The sequence below is a fragment of the Callorhinus ursinus genome, unplaced genomic scaffold (assembly GCF_003265705.2).
Source record: "Callorhinus ursinus isolate GAN/ISIS: 27379988/994484 unplaced genomic scaffold, GSC_fseal_2.0 scaffold114, whole genome shotgun sequence".
Taxonomy (NCBI): domain Eukaryota; kingdom Metazoa; phylum Chordata; class Mammalia; order Carnivora; family Otariidae; genus Callorhinus; species Callorhinus ursinus.
Window position 1 is genome coordinate 1,192,213 of NW_027397176.1, and position 19,253 is coordinate 1,211,465.

The following is a 19,253-nucleotide window of genomic DNA, read 5'->3' on the forward strand; positions in this document are numbered from 1 at the left end:
CTTAACTAGATTATTGGTTTTTTGGGGTGTTAAGTTTGATAAGTTCTTTATAGATTTTGGATAGTAGTACTTTGTCTGATATGTCATTTGCAAATATCTTCTCCCATTCTGTAGGCTGCCTTTCAGTTTTGTTGATTGTTTCCTTCTCTGTGTAGAAGCTTTTTTATCCCGAAGAAATCTCAATAGTTCATTTTTACTTCTGTGTCCCTTGCCTCTGATGACATGTCTAGTAAGAAGTTGCTGTGTTGAGATCAAAGAGGTTGCTGCCTGCTTGGTCCAGTCTCATTCTTCTGCATGTCACTGTCCAGTTTTCCCAGCACCATTTGTTGAAGGAACTGTCTTTTTTCCATTGGATATTCTTTCCTGCTTTGTTGAAGATTAGTTGGCCATAAAGTTGTGGATCCATTTTTGGGTTCTCTATTCTGTTCCATTGGTCTATGTGTCTGTTTTTGTGCCAGGACCATACTGTCCTATTGATTATAGTTTGGTAATACAGCTTGAGGTCTGGAATTGTGATGCCTCCAGTTTTGGTTTTCTTTTTCAACATTCCTTTAGTGATTCAGGGTCTTTTCTGGTTCCATACAAATTTTAGAATTGTTTGTTCCAGCTCTGTGAAAAATGCCAATGGTATTTTGATAGGGATTGCTTTGAATGTGTAGATTGCTTTGGGTAGCATAGGCATTTTAACATTTGTTCTTTCGATTTATGAGCATGGAATGTTTTTCCATTTTTTTGTGTGTCTTCCTCAGCTTCTTTCCTAAGTGTTCTATAGTTTTCAGAGTACAGATCCTTTACTGCTTTGGTTAGGTTTATTCCTAAGTATCTTATGATTTTTGGTACAATTGTAAATGGGATAGATTCCTTTCTCTTTCTGTTGCTGCACTACTGGTGCATAGAAATGCACCAGATTTCTGCATGTCGATTTTATATCTTACCACTTTGCTGAATTCCTGTATCAGTTCTAGCAATTTTTTGGTGGAGTCTTTCAGGTGTTCTACATAGAGTATCATATCATCTATGAAAAAGGAAAGTTTGACTTCTTCTTTGCCAACTTGGATGCCTTTTATTTCTTTTTGTTGTCTGATTGCTGAGGCTAGGACTTCCAGAACTATGTTGAACAACAGTGTGGACATCCCTGTCATGTTCCTGACATCAGGGGAAAAACGCTCAGTTTTTGTCCATTGAGGATTATACTAGCTGTGAGCCTTTCATATACGGACTTTATGATGTTGAGGTATGTTCCTTTTATCCCAGTTTCATTTCTGATTTTAGTACTTTAAGTATTCTTTTTGTTTTCAACCTAGCTAGAGATTTGTCAATTTGGTTAATCTTTTCAAAGAACCAAATTTTCGTTTTGTTGACTTTTTCTATTATTTATCTATTCTCCATTTTATTTATATCTATTTTAAGCTTTATTATTTCCTTCCTTCTGCTGACTTTGAGTTAGTTTTCTCTTCTTTTTCTAATTTCTTAAGGTGTAAAATCAGGTTATTGATTTGAGATCTTTCTTCCTTTTTAATTTATGGATTACAGATATATAAATTTCTCTCTTATACTGCTTTCTCTGCATCCCATGTTTGGATATGTGGAGTTCCATTTTTACTTGTCTCAAGATATTTTCTAATAAAGCTTCCTGACTCTTCATTCAGCCATGTTGAATCTGCCAATGAGCCCGTCCAAGGAATTCTTCATTTCTGTTACAGTATTTTTTATTTCTAGCATTTTCTTTTGATTTCTTTCTTACAATTCTTTAAGTTTATATTACCATGGGTTATTACATCTTGTCTACTTTTTCTCATTAGAGCTCTTAACATAGTAATAATACTTATAATACATATTTGATAATTCCAACATCTTTGAGTCTGGTTCTGATGATAGCTTTGTCCTTCTGAATTTGTTTCTTCTTGACTTTAGCCAGCTTTATAAATTTTTGTTGAAAGCTGGACATGTTGTATAGGGTAATAGGTACTGAGGCAAATAGACTTTTAGTGTAAGGAATTAAACTAATCTGGCTAAGAGTTAGTCTGTTTTAATATTTGTCATGGCTAAAGGCACCAGATGCTTCATATTACTCTAGTATATGTAGAGGAGGAATAGCTATACATCCCTCCTTCTCCTCCACCCTCCTCCTTTTCCTTCTTCTCCATTGTCACAGTCTTCTCCTCCTCCTCCTCTTCCTTCTTCCCCTTCTTTTCCTCTTCCTCTTTTTCCTTCTTCTTCTGGCTTCCCTTTGTTCTGGTCCTTAGATGGAATCTTTGTCTTGTAGCTCTTTTAGTTGTAACCCACTGTTATTATTACTGGATGCTATTAGTGTTGTGGTAGGATGAGTGGGTAGGGTGGGAAAGAAAGGGATGTTCCCTTATCTCCTAAGCTTCGAAATAAGTCTCAGTCATTTTTGGGCTTGTGCCTCAGGGGTGGGGTTAAACCTTCAGAAGACTTTCTCTCTTACTCTTTCCAATCTATTTTCTTGCAGTCCCCTCCCAAATGACTATACCTTACTTTATGTATTTATTTACTTATTTACTTACTCACTTACTCTTACATGAGACAGGAAGGTTGGAGAGGACTGGAGTTTGTGGAACTCTTTTCCTTCAGCTTGGAAAAGTTTCAGAAAAGCCCTCTGGAGAAGTCCCTCTCCTGTGAGGTAGACCTGCTAGGAGAAGGGTCTGGAGAGTTTTACAGTAGCTACTTTTCCATCCCCTCTGCCATGCCCATAAGGGAATCTTTCTCTATCTTCACCCTGAAAACTTGATGTGGTTCCTAGAGGAAAGGGCTATGAAAGCATATGCCCCCCCTTTACTGTCCAAGCCCCCAGCTTCTTACTCACTCTGCAAGAACTTGTCAAAATTACTTTTTAACTCTTCCTACCAGTTTTTGTCATTTTGCAGCTTCTGCTTCAGGTCTTGGTTGTTGTATTTCTCTGAATGCACCTGTTTCTCCATGTTTCAAGGAAGTTATTTGCCTTGTTTTATGATGGATCAAGAAAAGTCATTCATTTTGTTTGTCCAGGTTTTTCTTGTTGTGAGGATAGGAATGACAATTTTCAAGGTTTTACATATAACAACAACAACAAAACCACCTTTCCCCTCCCAAATATGGGTGTGGGTGATATGTCCCTATCACCATGAAGCCTAGGGCATTAACATCAGGGCCTCAGGACAGCTGGGCCTTGGGTGGGTACAGGAAACAGGATGTGTTGTTCATTTTTAAAATGCATCTTCTCATTATTGTTTCATTTTTACAGTTTTTAAGAGGACTTTAATAAAGAGGATTTAGGGAATAAAGAAGTGAGCACAGCATTGTTTGTAACAGCAAAAATCAAAATAACTTGAATATCCACAGGAGAATGTTTAAATTAATTGTTACCTACAGGAGACTGTTGTGGAGGTGTTCAAGAGAATGGAGAAACTGCTTGCTGCTGGTACCTGCTAAGAAGATGTCTGAGAGAGAGAAAGAGAGAATGACAGCAGGCAGGAGCAGAGTGGGGAGGGCCAGAGGGAGAGGGAGAAGCCAGACTACCCAATGAGCAGTGAGCCAGATGCCAGCTCCATCCCAGGACCCCGGGATCATGACCTGAGCTGAAGGTAGATGCTTAAGGGAAATAAGTCAGTCAGAGAAAGACAAATACCGTATGATTTCACTCATATGTGGAATTCAAGAAACAAAACATGTGAACATAGGAGAAGGGAAGGAAAAATAAAATAAGGTAAAAAAGGGAGGGAGGCAAACCACAAGACAATTAAATATAGAGAACAAACAGAGTTGCAGAGGGGAGGTGGGTGGGAGGATGGGGTAACTGGGTGATAAGCATTAGGAGGGCATGTGATGTAATGAGTAGTGGGTGTTATATGCAACTTAAGAATCACTAAACTCTATCTCTGAAACTAATGATACACTATATGTTAATTGATTTTAAATAAAAAAGATGTCTGTGATGCGCTGTGCAGTAAAAAGGATTAAAGTTCATGTGTGCTTATGTCATGGACGCAAAAAGGGTCTGAGGACACATCTAGTGTTTGAGAAGGTCAGGGAAGTGGAGGCTCAGCACTTCACATAGTTTGGATTGGTTGTAGTAAATGGGAGTTAGTTTTGTAATCAAAACAACAGAAGGATAAAAGAAAGGAGACTCACTTTTTATTGTTTTCTATGTCTTTTGAGTTTTGTATCCTGTATTTATCCCCATTCCATAAAAAGTAAAATAAAATAAAATAAGAAACCAAGAAAGGTAAGATGTACCCCCCGATGTAGTTCACTGGGTCTTCCTCAGCATGTGCTGGCCTTTACCCCTTTTCAGGACCTCCCTCCTGATCTCTGTCCAGCCTTCCTGGTGCACCCCAGGCCACCCTGCTATAGACCCAGGCCACCCCCACCACTAAGGCAGGCTGGGAGGCTGCCTGGCCCCCTCCCAGCACCTCTCAGTATCCAGTGCAACTTTGGAAGGCTGGAAGGTTGAAAGGCACAGTGCACAGGCCTCAGGGTGTACCCCAGTCCTCTGCTTGTTACTGTGTGACCCTGGGGAGTCACTCAGACTCTGTGAGACATCTATGAGCTGGAGTTTTCAATTATATGGGAGAAACAGCCTCCTATAATTTCTATAGCCATGTATAAATGAGAGGGTTAGAAATGCCCAGAATTCTGAAAACACCCCACAGGCCTCTGCTACTCCCAGCACTGGGCTAGGCACTTATCCCAGGAGCTGGCCCAGCAGTTCCATTCTTTCCTCTCAGTGGGTCACCTGAAGAACATGCCCCATCAGACTGGCACTGCCTGTACCCCTCTTGCAGGGGAGGGCAGCCCAAGAGGTGGGATGTAGAAAGAGATGGTCTGAGGTTTCCTCAGACACACTGGACACAAGAGAAAGGGAAGGCCCTCCTCTTTTCTCTCAGCAAGGTGCCTGGTAGGCCACTGCTGTAATCTCCCACCACATTGCAGAGAATGAAAATTTCTAGGTTGTCAAGATTGCTTAAGATGCTTCCCATAGTGAGAGCCACCGGGCTGGTGGTTCCTCTCAGGCAGGCATGACCTCAGTTCCTTTTCTCTGCTGCTCTGTTGCTGGATCACTGCAGACTACCTTCACCATAACCTCTGGGTCCTGGACCTCCTTGGTTTCTGCCTTTACCAGCACTCTTGGGACTGGTTGGATTCTCCCCACCAGTCACCATGTCACATCAAGGAAACACTCCCTCACTCCCTCACAAACACTCCTGCAAGGTAAAAACAACTCTGCCACTCTTCAGACACAGGCTCACATTCAATAAGAAATCAGAAAACCATGAGCAACCTTTTGATATTTCATTCTTTCAACAAGTAAATATGTACTGAGGCCTTGCTCTGCTAGAGTGCCGTACAAAGTGATAAAGACATGATTAAATGAGGGATGCCCCCTGCCCCTAGGCACTCAGGTTGCTTACAGGGAGACAGGCAGCTGGTACCCAGAGGGTGCCCTAGAAGAAGGGAGTAGTGAAAGTTTTGGAAGAGTTCACTAGCTGCGTGTGTTCATGGGCAAGTCATATCAGCACTTTGTGCCTTGGTCTCCATATCTGAAAAATGAAGACAACTGCATTCAGGTTGATGCAGGGATGAGGTAAACTATTCCATGTGTAACCTGCTCCTGGCACAGCTCAATAATGCTAATCATTTGTGGAAGTCCTGGGAGGGGGAATCACATGTGGTTTTCCAGGAACACTGGCCCTGACCTTCCCTCAGTGTTCCAGGGATGGGCCTGGTCAGGAGCCTATAGGAGCACACAGTAGGCCCAAGTAAGCAGTTGTTACCAAGGGCTACAGAGCATTTTCTAGTCTGAAATGAAGCCTCAATCAGGAGAGGCACCAGCCTGTGGTCAGCTGTCAGACAGCATCCCTCTGGCTGGAATTTCTCCCCCACCACCTGACCTACCCCTTTCTATGATGACCTTTCCTCTAGAAACAGTTTCATGTCTGTGGCATCCCATCCTTTGCATCTCACTGCAGCATGTTGGGTGAGGTAGGATCTAATCATAGAGAAACTCGAGGCATGGTCTGTCACCGTACCTGATGTCCTGATTCTTGCCCTTCCTGAGGCTGCGGGCCACCTTTCCCCTCCACAATTCTGAATATTTGGTACTGTGTGTGTTGTTGTGGCTTTCAGGAAGATGAGAGTTACAGCTCCATTCCGAGGTAAGTTTTCCTGAAGGGGAGGCAAAGATGCTGACCGTGTGGAGGGGCAAGAATGGCAGAGTTGTGGACAATCAGCTTCTGCCCTGAGAACAACCTTGGCTTCATTTAGAGGAGTTGGGGAAAATTATTGTTCTGATTTGTAATAGAGAATTCACCAACACCCATTGACTAGGGTCCGCAGGGTCTAGCCCTGGCAGGGTTGTTGTCTGCTGATTAAAGGCCTTAATGAGATGAGGCTGGTCCTGCTTCTCATTCCCATGAGAAGTCCTTCAGGGCCCCAGTACATTGTGGCTACTTGTCTTGGGGGTAGAGAGCAGGCTGGTATGGGGCCAGTGGACATTCCTGAGCTCATCCACAGTGCCCCATCCTGCCTGTCTCCCACTCTGCCTCCCGCCCCTAAGCCTTAGACCACACATTTATTTTTCTCAAGCCCTATGCAGACTTCCTGGCTCCCTCTACTTCCCATTTATAAGATGTACTGTTATCTTCCCATCAGTTTCAAGCCTGAGCTCCTCTCTCTAATATGCTGTATGAGAAGCTACGTGTGGCCACTTCACAGCCAACTGGGATTCAAGTCTTCATTTCTTTGTGGGGAAATCAGTGAGGCACACTTTGAGAGCAATAGCAGCTGTGCAGCTGTCCTTGGCCTTGGGCTGCCCAGTACTTGGTCTGGCTGAGCTGGTTCAGGCATGGATGCTCCACATTAAAATGCTTTGCTCCACTTGCCTGTGTCCTGCTACCCCCACCCCCCAACAATCCTTACATCAGGGACAAAGGATGGAGATTTGGGTGTTAGGTTCTCTTAAATGTGGCCACAAAGACAGTTTCTGGTGAGTGAGGCCCCATGCTATAGGTGAGGCTCAGCCATGCTGGTCTGGGGGCTCCTATTTCCGGTTAGTTGCAGAGGAAGCCTTCGTGGGCCAGGAAACTGTAGCAACTTTCTGGGGCACTTGCAGAGGGGGCTCACTTGTACTGGCTGTTGGAAGTGAGGTCTAGGATTCCTGGCAGTTGGCCCAAGGGGCTCAGCTGGGTAGTAGGGCCAAGAGGGGTTACAAATCCAGCTGGCCCCTATGTACCGCTTGCTCCGCAGCCCTTGAACTGAGCTGCAGGGGCTGGTCATCCATAGAGGCATGATGAGCCTGGGCATCCATCCTGGTGGGCTCCACCCTGAGCTGGCTAAGGTCCAGGACGTGGCCCAGGCACCTCTGGTCCTGTGGGCTGTGGAGTGGACTAGCCAGGGAGGGCAGGCCACACACAATCGGCATGCTAGGGAAGCTGTTAGTCTGTTTCTGCTGGAGAATATCAGGGCCCCTGGCCTGAGGGTGCCTACAGAACTCACTGCTTGTGTCCTGCCTTGGGGACTGTGTAGTAGGGGGCTGGCAGTCTGGGTGGATGTGCAGGGCTGCAACCTGGGCCACACAGCCTGTCAGGGTGGGCTCTACATTGAGGGTGCTTCCGCCAGGACCTGGCCTCCAGGGACCTTGGAAACACTCCAGATTCCCAGGAGGCCTGGGCTCCTGGAAGCCAGGCCAAGGGTTTGGGACCTTATTTTTGCTAGAGGTGTCTTTTGTTGCAGAGGCTGCAGATCCCACAGAAGAGAACAAGCCTTCATGGCAGCCTTGCATCCTTCCTTCCCCAGAGACCTGCACACACTCCAGAGATGGGTCCCTAGACAGAGTGCTGGTTCCCTGCTTGGGCCCTCCTAGGACCTTGCTCTCTCCAGCAAGCAGGCCCTTGGGACCCAAATGTGCCCACAGCTCCTGCCTGCCTGGTGCTGAGTCCACAGTGGTCCTACCTGCATCTGAAGCCCTAGCCCCCCTGCCCTCCAGCTTCACTGGATCTGGGCCCTTTTTCTCGGAGCCAGCTCCCACCTTCTCTGCCTGTCCCCTGGGTGAGGTTGCAGTTTCTCCAGGGGCTGAGGCAGGTGGGGTGCGGAGTTCAGGGCCACGGCGAAGCCAGTTGATAATGCCCATGGTGATGGCAAGCTCAGTGTCACAGAGCTTTAGCAGGCACTCCTTGCCCTTCCAGGAGCTTTGCAAAAAGCCCTGGCTGAGCAGGTCTGGGCCTGGTGCTGGGGCCAAGTTCTCCTCTGCCCCCACATGGAAGCTGCACATGGACAGTGGTGCTCCTAGGGCTGGCCCTGACAGACTCTCAGACACACATAGGTCATCATCCAGGCTTGGGCCAACAGGACCCTCGCTGGGGTCATAGAAGAGCTCGTAGAGGGCATCTCCACTGTAGCTGTCCCGGGGGAAGGCTGCTGCAGGTGTGCCTGGACTTGAAGCCTCCTTCTTGTCCTCCTCAAGGCCAGGTGAGAAGGAGTCATAGTAGCCCTCATCACTCGTGGACACGGATTCTGGCTGCTCACTCTTAGGGGTACCTGTGTCTATGGAGCTGGCTTTGGAGCCATTGTGGGGGTCCCTACAGGGACACAGGGGTAGCTCAGCAAGCCCAGCTGCATCCAGCCTGGGCCGGTCTGTGTCTGTGCCCTGGGGACACCCCAGCCATGGCCCCAGTAGGGCACGGTGCTGCTGCCTCACAGAGTGATTCACACTGTCCCAGAACTTGGCAAAGTCAGACAACTCGTTTTGGGCAGGTGATGCCGGCTGTTCCACACTGCCTTGGAAGGGGCCCCTAAGAACCTTGCTTTCAAGGGCCTGTGATCCCTGGGTTGGGCTCTCTGGGCCCTCGTTCAGTTCCAAGGATGGCACTGAACTTTCATCTGCAAAGATCTCCCCACAGCCCGTGAGAGAGTCAAAACTCTTGAGTGAGGCCACATCCTCACACAGGGCCCTACAGAGGTCAACAGAAGAGTCAGGCAGGAGCTCACTGTCAGATAGGTCCTGGAACAGGCTGTCTGGTCCCAGTCCCTCACCTAAGGGGAAGAAGGTTTTGCCTGTCTGCCCGCCAGCCTCTGATGGGCCCCCAGGGGAAGACAGGCTCTCCCCCTTGGGCACCAGTGAGGCCAAGTTCTCAGTCTTGTTTCTGCGAATGTGGAATAGGTTCCGAAAGCACTTCTTAGGTCGTTTCAGGGAGATCCTCTTCCTTGGGATGCTCTTGGCCACAGCGGGCACAAAGGGCATCTGGGGCACAAAGTGGCGGTAATCAATCATGCGCTGGCTGCTGGGGGGCCCTGGGAAGCTTGCGCTGCCCACCAGCTGCCCTGTGGCTGTGCTTGCCCTGCCAGCCCCAGGCACACTGTCATGAGTCTTGCTCTTTCGTACCAGTTTGAAGGTGGCCCCACAGAAGGCTGTAGCCCCCACCTCGGGTTCTGGCTCTGCCTCCTTGTTGGAGCATCTGTCATATCCTTGGGTGCTGGCACTAACCTGTGGGGCCCTTTCACTCTGGGGCTTCTGTTGCCCTCCTGGTGAGACTGACCAGGGACTTGCATCCTCCCTGGCCAGAGTGGTGGCTGCTGGATCTGGGGCTTTCTCATGGGAAATCTGCAGGCTGGATTTGATGAAGGTCTTTCCTCTCTTCAGCTCCATGCTGCCAAGGCCCCAGGCTGCTGTGAAGGAAAGCAGGAGGCACTTAGTATCCAAGATGTACGCCTATGGCTCTAGAAGACCTCTGCTTACACAGTGGCTTTGGAGCTGAGCTCTGATATCTAAACCTGGATCCTCCGCAGAGGCAGGGAGAGGGAGATGAGAATGGCCTCACCCATGCTCACTGCTCCAGAGCTACCCACTGCTCCACAGAAAACTGATATTAGAGAAGTTAAGTCACATGCTTAAAGTCACAGAGTAAGAGCCAAATTGAGAGCAGACTGGAGTCTGGTGCTTTTGTGTCTGTGATCTCTCAACTCTACCCAGCATCCTCCAGAGTTTATCTGGCCAAGTCAGATTCCCATTTCCAGGCCCAGGCACTCTACAAATAGCACCACATCCTTACAGGGTAAGTATCACAGCCTTTCTGAGTGGTGGAGCAGAGGATTCAATAAATAAGTTCCTGCCTTCATCTAAGAGACAAAGCTCAAAGGGAAACCCAAGCTTGCCTTTTGGGATGGACGCAGGTGCTCATCAGTTGGAAGGGAAGACACATACACTGCTCTCCAGGGCTATTGTGTCTGTCTGAGCAGGCAAGACTCAGTCTACACAGAGGCCATCAGGGCAAGGCACAACAAAGCATCTAATGGTGCATGCTGGGTTTGAGCACCGAGAAGAGAGACAGCATCATGGTAGAAGGCAAAAGTGAGGAGTCAGGCATTAGGCCAGGACCAGGCAGGTTAGATAGACACAGCACATGATGGGCTGGAGAGCAGGCAGGAATCACTTTCTGTGCACATCCTGAGAGGTGTTGATGCCTGGAGTGCCATCCACAGTGCCACCCATATAGATGCCCAGTCTGAGTCCAATGGGAAAGGGTGTTGGGATTGATTACTGATGTCTGTCGTGGGTGTGGGAGGGGGAAGACAGTAAGAGTGTTATCTTGACCATTTTTGCATAACTGGGGAGTGTGGCCTTCCTCTGAGGTCAATGAAGAGCTATAAAAGTCTTCTGAGTGAGTGGGTGGGTAGAAACAGTGGCATAATAAAGTTGGTGGTCTAAGACCATTTATCTGATATCTGAGTGGAGGACAGAATAAATTAGGAGAGAAGTTTTGAGCAGAGAAGATTCACAAAAGGCAACTAAAGTGGGTTGAGTATGTGAAGATAAGATCCAGATGGAAGCTGTAGTCATAAGTCACAAAAAAGAGAGGTGAAGTTATAGGGCCTTTCAAAGGCAGAAACGCTAGGAACCAGCAACTGAATAAAGAAAGAGAAGTCATCAACAATGAGGAAGCAGTAAATACTGACCCAGAAGTGGGAAAAGGTAAGGAAGTAGAAACTGAGTGAAGGCAAGGAAGGGGCCTGTGCTAAGAACTGGTTTGAGAGACAGAAGCAAGACTCTAAGGTTTTAAACATGTTGCCTTCGGGGCAAGTTTAGAGACCTACAAGAGTGGACCAAAAGAAGGTGATGCCCAAGAGCACCACCTGTGAACTTCCCTGGACTCTCCCTCTCTGTATCCTCACAGGCACCCAGTTCACAGCTCAGCCTGTTCCAGCAGCTCTTCCTCTCCTTGGTGGTGAGCAAACTTGCCAGTCCATCCTGTCAGTTTGGCCAAGGAAAGATTAGAGGAGAGAGTTTGGGGTTTCTTTGACTCTCCATAAGGACTTGCTTAATAGGGAGCACCTGAATTCACTCCCCCACAGTTCGCAGTCTGTGAGGGAGGGATACAGTGGGTATAAAAGCAAGTGGCTGTCAGCCTGCATGCCTTTCAGATCTACTGCCCACAAAGCTTTGCAGCTACCTTCAGAAAACTGCTTGACAGATATGAGCTATCCAGGGTCAGTTCTGGAGTCTCTCAAATGCTTAGCCATGAGGACCTGGAGGTGAGCAGAGGGGCTGCCTCACAGCCCAGTTGACAACATTAAAACTGAAGAAGATGAGATGGGGTGACAAGGCTGCCATTGCAGGGGCTCACAGGGGCAAGTTGAACAGCCTCCACCCTACTCCCACCTATGGGCAGTGCTTCCTTCCCTGCAGAGGGACACCTGGGACTTCTGGCTGGAGGACAGGAGAGTTGGCACTGTGCCAGGGAAAACCACAGACCAGACTTGGCCCTGGTGGCAGCTCAGCTCTTGGTGACAGCATCCTGGACAGTGGGGCAGTGCTTCAAGCTGCCTTTCTGCCTCCTGTGAGGTAGAATGTGCCCAAGCCTTTCCTACCCTATATCTGCAGATCCCATTTTCATTCCGCACAGTCCTTTGTGGCCTAGATAAGTCCTTCCCCAGGTCTGATGGGTTTTACTATACACAGCATAGTGGTTACTATCAGGACTCTGGAGTTGAAGAACCCAGATTTGAGTCTTGGTTGCATCTACCTAACCAGGTGACAGCTTGGCCTATAACTTTATGAGACATACTACTGTAACCTCCGTTTTACAAAGGAGAAATTAAGGTCCAGAAAAGTCAATAGATTGGCCCAGGTTGCACATGTGGTAAGTGACAGAACTAAGATTTGAAACCAAGCCCATATGATTCTGAAAATGAGCTCTTAACCACAGTAGGCATTCTATAAACCAATGGCCCAAACTCCTCTTCATGGGAAATTTAAAAATCAAATAATAAATGTGTTTTTATGAGGAATTTTGGAAAGCACAATGAAAATGGTGATTAAAATCAAAAGTATGGCTCACACAAATTTAGAAAAATTGTAATTGAAGATAACATAATTTCTATGACAAGAAATTTTAGAGATATTTATTATGAGATCTCTTTTCTATGTTTTAGAAAAATCTTTTTATTACCATACTCTTAGAAATAACTTGAAGTGAGCATGATAAAGATTACTTCATGGTAAGCAGAAATTGCAACTATAAGAACCAAGATGGTTTATCTGATATTGATCTCTATAAATAAAACTGATTTAATTCTTAATTCAGTTAACTGATTTAAAATCATGAAGAACTGGAAATTTCACTATATTCTGAACTTGAAAAATGATGTCTCAAGGTAACAGTCATTTCTACAGATGGCTGGACTCAGTATCACTAATGTTGCCAACTCTGTTTCCTGAGTTCATTTCACACTTTGGCATATTGATAGGGCAATAAGCACTAAGATTCAGAATAATGATTGAGAGACTTGCAAAATACTGGAGCAGTTATGTGAAATTCAGTGTATGTTCAGTTCAGATTCTACATTAAAATATTTTATCAGAGCCTGACTCTTTAGAAATGTGGGTCCCATATGTGACATGGGTGGGATCTTCCTGGGGGGTCAGAGGGCCTACTGCCCAACTGGAGAAAAGCTGAGCAGTCACCTTCCATGACAGTTCTCAGGAATAGAATGGAATGTATCTGGACAGCCAGATGCTGGCACTGTCACTGCCTGAGGGCAGAGGCCAAATATGTCCAGGTTCCCAGCTGAAAAATGCACATTCTGCTTTGTAACCCTCTGGCCAAAGACCCCTCCAGTGGAGTTCAGCATGAAACCTGAGAGGGAATCCTCTACCATGTGCCACATCCTTCCCCAAAGGACAAAGTAGCCCTGTCCCTTCCCTGGTTTGGTGCCTTCTTGTCTGTAGCACTCAGTGATCACTGGCTCCTCATTCTGGTGTTTGTTTGGTCTTCTTACTCCCCCACGAGGTTGAAAAATTCTCTAAGATTCAGGACTCCAACTGTGGTTGACAGTGAGCCACTGCTTATTTAAATGAAATATTTATGTTTTTGAGACATTTTAGCCATATATTTACATCTAAATTTCCTAAGTAGGATGCAGAATCTGGCATTTTTAATTCTATAGTTTTTGCACATCATTCTCTGAGAAGGGTCTCAGTGATACCAAGACCTTGGACTGAGTCTTGCATCTTTAAAATTAACTTCCAAATTCCATGAGAACAGGGACCACACCATGTATTTATTTAATCAACTCTGATTTAGGGATGTGGTATTTAAACCAATCTAAAAGACAGCGGCAGACAACCAGGCAAAAGATATGGGAAGCATATTCCAGGCAGAAGGAACAACCCTCAGAAAGGCCTTGCAGAGCAAAGGATGAAGAATATTTAAAGCTCTGAAAGCAGGCCCAGGTGGCCAGAGCAGCAAGCCAGTGGGATGAGGCCTAGAGATCGGCAGGGCAGACTGTACCAGGCCTGAGGTCACAAGTTGGGTCTTGACTTTTATCCTATGCACCTTGGAGGCACAGCCATCAAGGGTGAGTAATAGGGGCCAGTTTTCAGTTTTAATAGATCAGTTGTAAATGAGAATGGAAAGCAGGCTCAAGAGTGGAGGCAAGAAGGCAGATTAGGAGTCAGAGCAGGGCCTAGTGGAGAGTAAGTAGTGACAGAGACTTTCCATGTATGCTAACCCTTCCTCTCAGTGCCTTACACAGAGTATGCACTGGCATATGGATTTACTGCAAATTGAGAATATGAAGTAATTCTACCGGCTGCTTTTCTACGAGATGAATAACTCTAGCTCGACTGCCTAGGATTTTCTTTTCCCTTTGGGAAGGTAATTCTGTGAGCTTCTTTCCTTTTTTAACATGAAAGCGATTGGGTATATCAACGGAGCAAATAAAAACCTTGCAGGTACACATATATAATAGAAGTGGTTTGGAGATATAAAAATTTTGACTAATAGTTTTGGCATTTGCCATGCTGCCCTGCCCCCAACATCCAGTAAAACCACAAGCCTTGAAATACAAAGAGGTGAATGGTGATAAGAAAGCAGAGGCCTCAGAGGGGAGCCCCACCAAGGGACTTCCTGGACACTGGGGTCAGAGTGGGAGGCTATGTAGGTCGCAACAGTTTATCTCTGTAGAGTGTGCCTTGTCTAAGCCAAAACCTTCAGGATTGATGGAGTGAAGGCTATTGTGGGGAGAGAAAGCCTCGTGTTATGGGGTGGGTGTGGGATGCGGAATGAAGCAGAAATAGAATCTGCAGTGAGAACATCACCAATTTACCCAACCCCCACATCGGAGAAACAAAGGGCCCTTTGGGGAGCAAATGTTCTGGCCCACCTCCTCTAGGGGAGTCTCTAGGTGTTCCTGGGCTGCCCGGCTGAAAGAAAATGGGTCTCCAGTCTTATCTGTTCTTTTCCCAGCCATCCGCGCACAAGGGATCTCTCCCCTTCCTTAGCCCAGACCTAAAAGGTCGTCGCCCCCAGACCCCAGACTCCCATCATCCGCGCAGGACACTGTGGGGTAAAGAGGGTGCAGACGCTGGTTCCTCCACTAAGCCTGTCCATCACGCGAAAGAACGCACAAAAATTCCCAAATCAACCCCCTTCTCCCCAAGTCTAAATCCTCGGCCTTTGCCGACTTACCCTGGTGGCCGGGAGTGTCGCAATACGCGGCCTTGGCAGGGCCGGGAGCAGCGCCCGAGCCCAAGCCGCGCGCCGAGCTCAGCACCACGGTCAGCTCCTGGCGCCGCGCGCCCCCGCGGGGTGGGGGAGGAGTAGGGCCCGCGCCCGCTTACCGCGGCTTGGAGGGGAGGGCCGCTGCAGCAGGAGGCGGGCAGGCAAGGGTTAAGCCGCGGGAGGGCCCCGGAGTGGGGGTGGGGCCCGGAGCTTGTCAGCTGCTGAGTAGGCCCCGCACAGCAGGGGACGAGGTGAAATGCGCTGGGCCGGGGTGGGGGCTGCTCCTGGAGTACTGTAGCCTCGGTGCCACCCGGACCTCGGTGGGTCTCGCTTTGTTAGTATTTCTCCCCGTCTCTGTCCCTGTCTCCCCGTAAGGCTGTCGTTTTGCATCCCTCAGGCCCAGCTGCGGGTGCTGCCGTGACGTACAGCGGCGCAGTGGTCTTCCCTGGCTCCCGACCGCATGCCTGCGCAGTGATCCGAAAGCCTTAGAGCGCGCAGGTGTGCGTGGCCTGATGCTCTCCGCAGCTCGTAGGGTCCAGGCAGATTTAACCCCAACCGTCTCGGAAGGGCTCCGTCACGCGGGGCCTAGGCTCCATTCCTACGCAGAATTCAGAGCTGGCTTGGAAGAAGGAGCTGGCCCATCTCGGGACGCAGGGCACAGTCTTACAGAACCTTCTTTATAGAGTGCCTTCCTTGGACCAGATTATATTATTTATGGGAACAAACAAGGCGCTTCCTTTAGGGCTACTCACTGTGTGAGGTCCGCTGTCCCTTTGCCCTGCAGCAGTCTTGGGAAGAGCAGAAACATTGTGGGAACTGTCTCCCCGCGGGGCTGAGGACAGAGGGCCAGCATGCTAGGGGAAAGGAATAAAGTATGGATTAAGTAACCCCTGTATGGCTCTGGGAGCAGTGCCAAGTGGGGGAAGGGGTGTGGGGTGGAGAGGGGCGGGAGCACACAGCTGGTGTTGAGGAAGCTGCTGATTTCTCGGAGGTGGGGGGTGGGGGGAAGGGGCTGGAGATGGGGGTGGTGGTAAGGGGCTGATCCCACACAACAGGGGTGAATGCAGGCAGTGAGTGATGGAAGGAAGGACAGAGGGTCACCCAGTCCAGGCTTGAACTGAGGCCAGAAAGAGGTCTGGGCTAGGGCAAATGACAAAGGCCATGACTTTCTTGAGCCTGATTGGCTCCCTCCCTGCCCCCACGTCCAAAAAGACCCTGGACATAGGGTGTCCCACGTTGGTTTGGGCTGTCTTCGTCATAACCCATCAACCTTCTTTATAGTCACCTTGAGATTGCCTCACCCCAGAGTCAAGAGGGTTCCATTGATGTCCCCTCGCCCAGAGAGTATCTTCCACTGCGTTTGGATGATCTGAAGAGTTTTTCTACCTGCTGACTGATGCAGCATGCATGACCCCAGATGTCCTCTCTCCCGGTGTTGGTGGTGTAGTCCTGACCTTTCCTGTCAGTTTCTGGCCATCAGAGTTCCCTTAGTCAATTCTTCCCCTATTAGGTAGAAACAAGGGCAGATCTATGTTTCATTGCGACATATACCCTGAATCAAGAATAGGACTCCCACAGACTCCATAGTGCTTACTAAAGTTAATAAACATTAGTTTCTTCTATTATGGTCTTCTCTCTTCTGCATTACAAGGACTTCATATTTTTCTTAAACTTTTCCCCTTTTGAGGATAATTACGGGCTTAACTTCTTCCAGTGAGTGATTATTGCTCTTTTTCATTCCAAATTGTCACCCTTTGGCCATTGAGAACTATGCTAAGCCATCTACTTTCGTCCTTTCAGAGAGTTTTAAAATATCCTTGATTTTTAAGAAACAAAACTATATGTATGTATAATTTATAATATATAATTTTTTTCTTCCCCAAAGACATGGGATCAGGTCTTCTCCAAGGATCCCTGGAAAGAGCTTTCATAGCAGCATTTCCCAGTTGGGATATTACTGGATTATTTTTTAATAGTGTTCTATTGTAAACTTGCTTTATGTTATTTTTATAATACACTTAGTTTTCTCATTGGGACTCACAACATTTTGGGGCTGTGGCTCTAACCCTTTTCTTTCCTGGCGTGGGCCCTTAGGGCTCTCTGCCCTTGCTCCCTGGTTACTTGATTGACCAGTGGGTCTCAGACCTTCTGGCCATAACCTTTGCTTTCTGACAAATTCAAAGGATTTCACCTGACGGTGAGCACAAATATGGCAGTAGCCTGTTAACTGCATCAGTCAGGGTGCAAAAATCCAGGTTTGCAGCTCAGTAGATCCTCAGAGAAGACTGGCAGGTGAGGCAGAGGGATCCTTTGCCCCAAGGAAAGATGAGAGTGCTGGGACTCTCAACTTGGAGAAGAAAGACTTCAAGAGGCACAATTTGGAGTAGGTGGCTGGGTAGGGAGGAGGGATGATGGCTCCAAGTATGGGTGTGGCAAGAGGCACCCTAGTACTCAGGCTAGTTCCCCTGCAGAAAGCTGTCCTCCACAATCTCAAACAAACTAGCATTAGGGGTACATTCACATGATGTGGCCTGCTGCAATGACTGGGTGGTTTCTTGTTCTTTCAAAAGTAACTGTATTTTGTTTTATTTTAAAAATTTAGTTTTAAAAATATGGAACACTTCATGAATTTGCATGTCATCCTTGCATAGGAGCAAAGTTAATCTTCTGTGTATCATTCCAATTTTAGTATATGTCCTACAGAAGTGAGCACAAAACTACCTATATTTTAAAACTTCCATCTTAAAAAAAAAAGTTTGTAGCTTTTTCTTTTCTAAAGTTCTGGTAAAATATATATAACATTGAATTTCCCATTCCAGTATTTTTTAGTGTACAATTCAGTATCATTAAGTCCATTCCCATAGTTATGCACCATCATCCCTATTTCCAAGATATTTTTATGACCCCAATAGAAACTCTACGAATTAAAAAAAAACTCCTCATTTGTCTCTCCCCCTAGCTGCTGGTAACCTCTATTCTACTATCTTTCTCTATGAAATTCACTGTTCTAAGTAATTCATATAGATGGAATCCTACAATATTTGTACTTTTGTGTCTGGTTTATTTCACTTAGCATTAGGTTTTCAAGGTTCATCCATGTTGTAGTATGTATCAAAATTTCATTCCTTTTTAAGGCTGAATAATATTACACTGTATGTATATACCACATTTTTTAATCCATTCTTCCCTTGATAGACATTTGAGTTGTTTCCACCTTTTGTCTATTGTGAATAATGCTGCTATAAACATTGGTGTATAAATATCTGTTCAAGTTTCAGCTTTCATGTCTTTTGAGTATGTATGTGGAAGTGGAATTGTTGGGTCATAATGGTAATTCTATGTTTAATTTTTTGAGGAACATTGTACTTTTTTCTACATTGTACTTTTTTCTACACCACTTTATATTCCCACAAGCACTGCCAAAGGACTCCAATTTCTCTACATTCTTACCAATTATTTATTTTCTGTGTTTTTGTTGTTTTTAAAAATAGTCATCTAATGAGCATGAAGTGATATCTCATCATGGTTTGATTTTCATTTCCCTGGTGATTAGTGATATTAAGGAATTTTTCATGTAATTATCAGCCATTTGTATATATTCTTTGGAGAAATGTCTATTTAAGTCCTTTACAGATTTTTAAATTGTATTATCTTTTTTTCCTATCCGTATTGAGATATTATTGACCTATCTATAAGGAAGTTTAGGGTGTACAACCTGATTATTTGATACATGTATATATGGCAAAACATCCCTCCACAATATTAGGGTGTAGTAGTAATATTTAAGGTTTACTCTCTTAGCAAATTTCTTTTTTCTCCTTTCAAAATTTTATTTAAATTCAAGTTAGTTAGCATATAGTGTAGTATTAGTGTTAGGGGTAAAATTTAGTGATTCATCAGTTGCATATAACACCCAGTGCTCATTACATCAAGTGCTCTCCTTAATGCCCACCACCTAATTACCCCATCCCCCCTCCTACCTCCCCTAGAGCAATCCTCAGATTGTTCCCTAGAGTTAAGAATCTCTTATGGTTTGCATCCCTCTCTGTCTTTATCTTATTTTATTTTTCCTTCCCTTCCCCTATGTTCATCTGTTTTGTTTCTTAAATTTCACATGAGTGAAATCATATGGTATTTGTCTTTCTCTCACTGACTTATTTCGCTTAGCATAATATCCTCTAGTTCCATCCACCTCGTTGCAAATGCAAGATTTCCTTCTTTTTGATGGCTGAGTAATATTCCATTGTATATATATAT

At 46.2% G+C, this 19,253-nt stretch overlaps 1 protein-coding gene and 1 non-coding gene across 2 annotated transcripts; both read right to left on the reverse strand.

Moving 5' to 3' along the window:
* Positions 1 to 4,126: 4,126 nt before the first annotated feature.
* Positions 4,127 to 15,753, reverse strand: AMER3 (APC membrane recruitment protein 3). Its single transcript, XM_025855356.2, has 2 exons — positions 14,960 to 15,753; positions 4,127 to 9,660 (listed from the first exon to the last, which is right to left on the reverse strand). Exon 2 carries the CDS (start codon positions 9,641 to 9,643, stop codon positions 7,205 to 7,207), a length of 2,439 nt encoding a protein of 812 aa, XP_025711141.2. The 5' UTR covers positions 9,644 to 9,660; positions 14,960 to 15,753; the 3' UTR covers positions 4,127 to 7,204.
* A 1,849-nt stretch (positions 15,754 to 17,602) lies between these two features.
* Positions 17,603 to 17,709, reverse strand: LOC112813229 (U6 spliceosomal RNA). The gene has a single exon (XR_003205480.1). It is a non-coding gene; the product is annotated as a U6 spliceosomal RNA (small nuclear RNA).
* Positions 17,710 to 19,253: the final 1,544 nt, after the last annotated feature.

Excerpts from the sequence above, each read along its gene's own strand:
- AMER3 (XM_025855356.2), bottom strand. The coding sequence starts at position 9,643 with ATGGAGCTGAAGAGAGGAAAGACCTTCATCAAATCCAGCCTGCAGATT.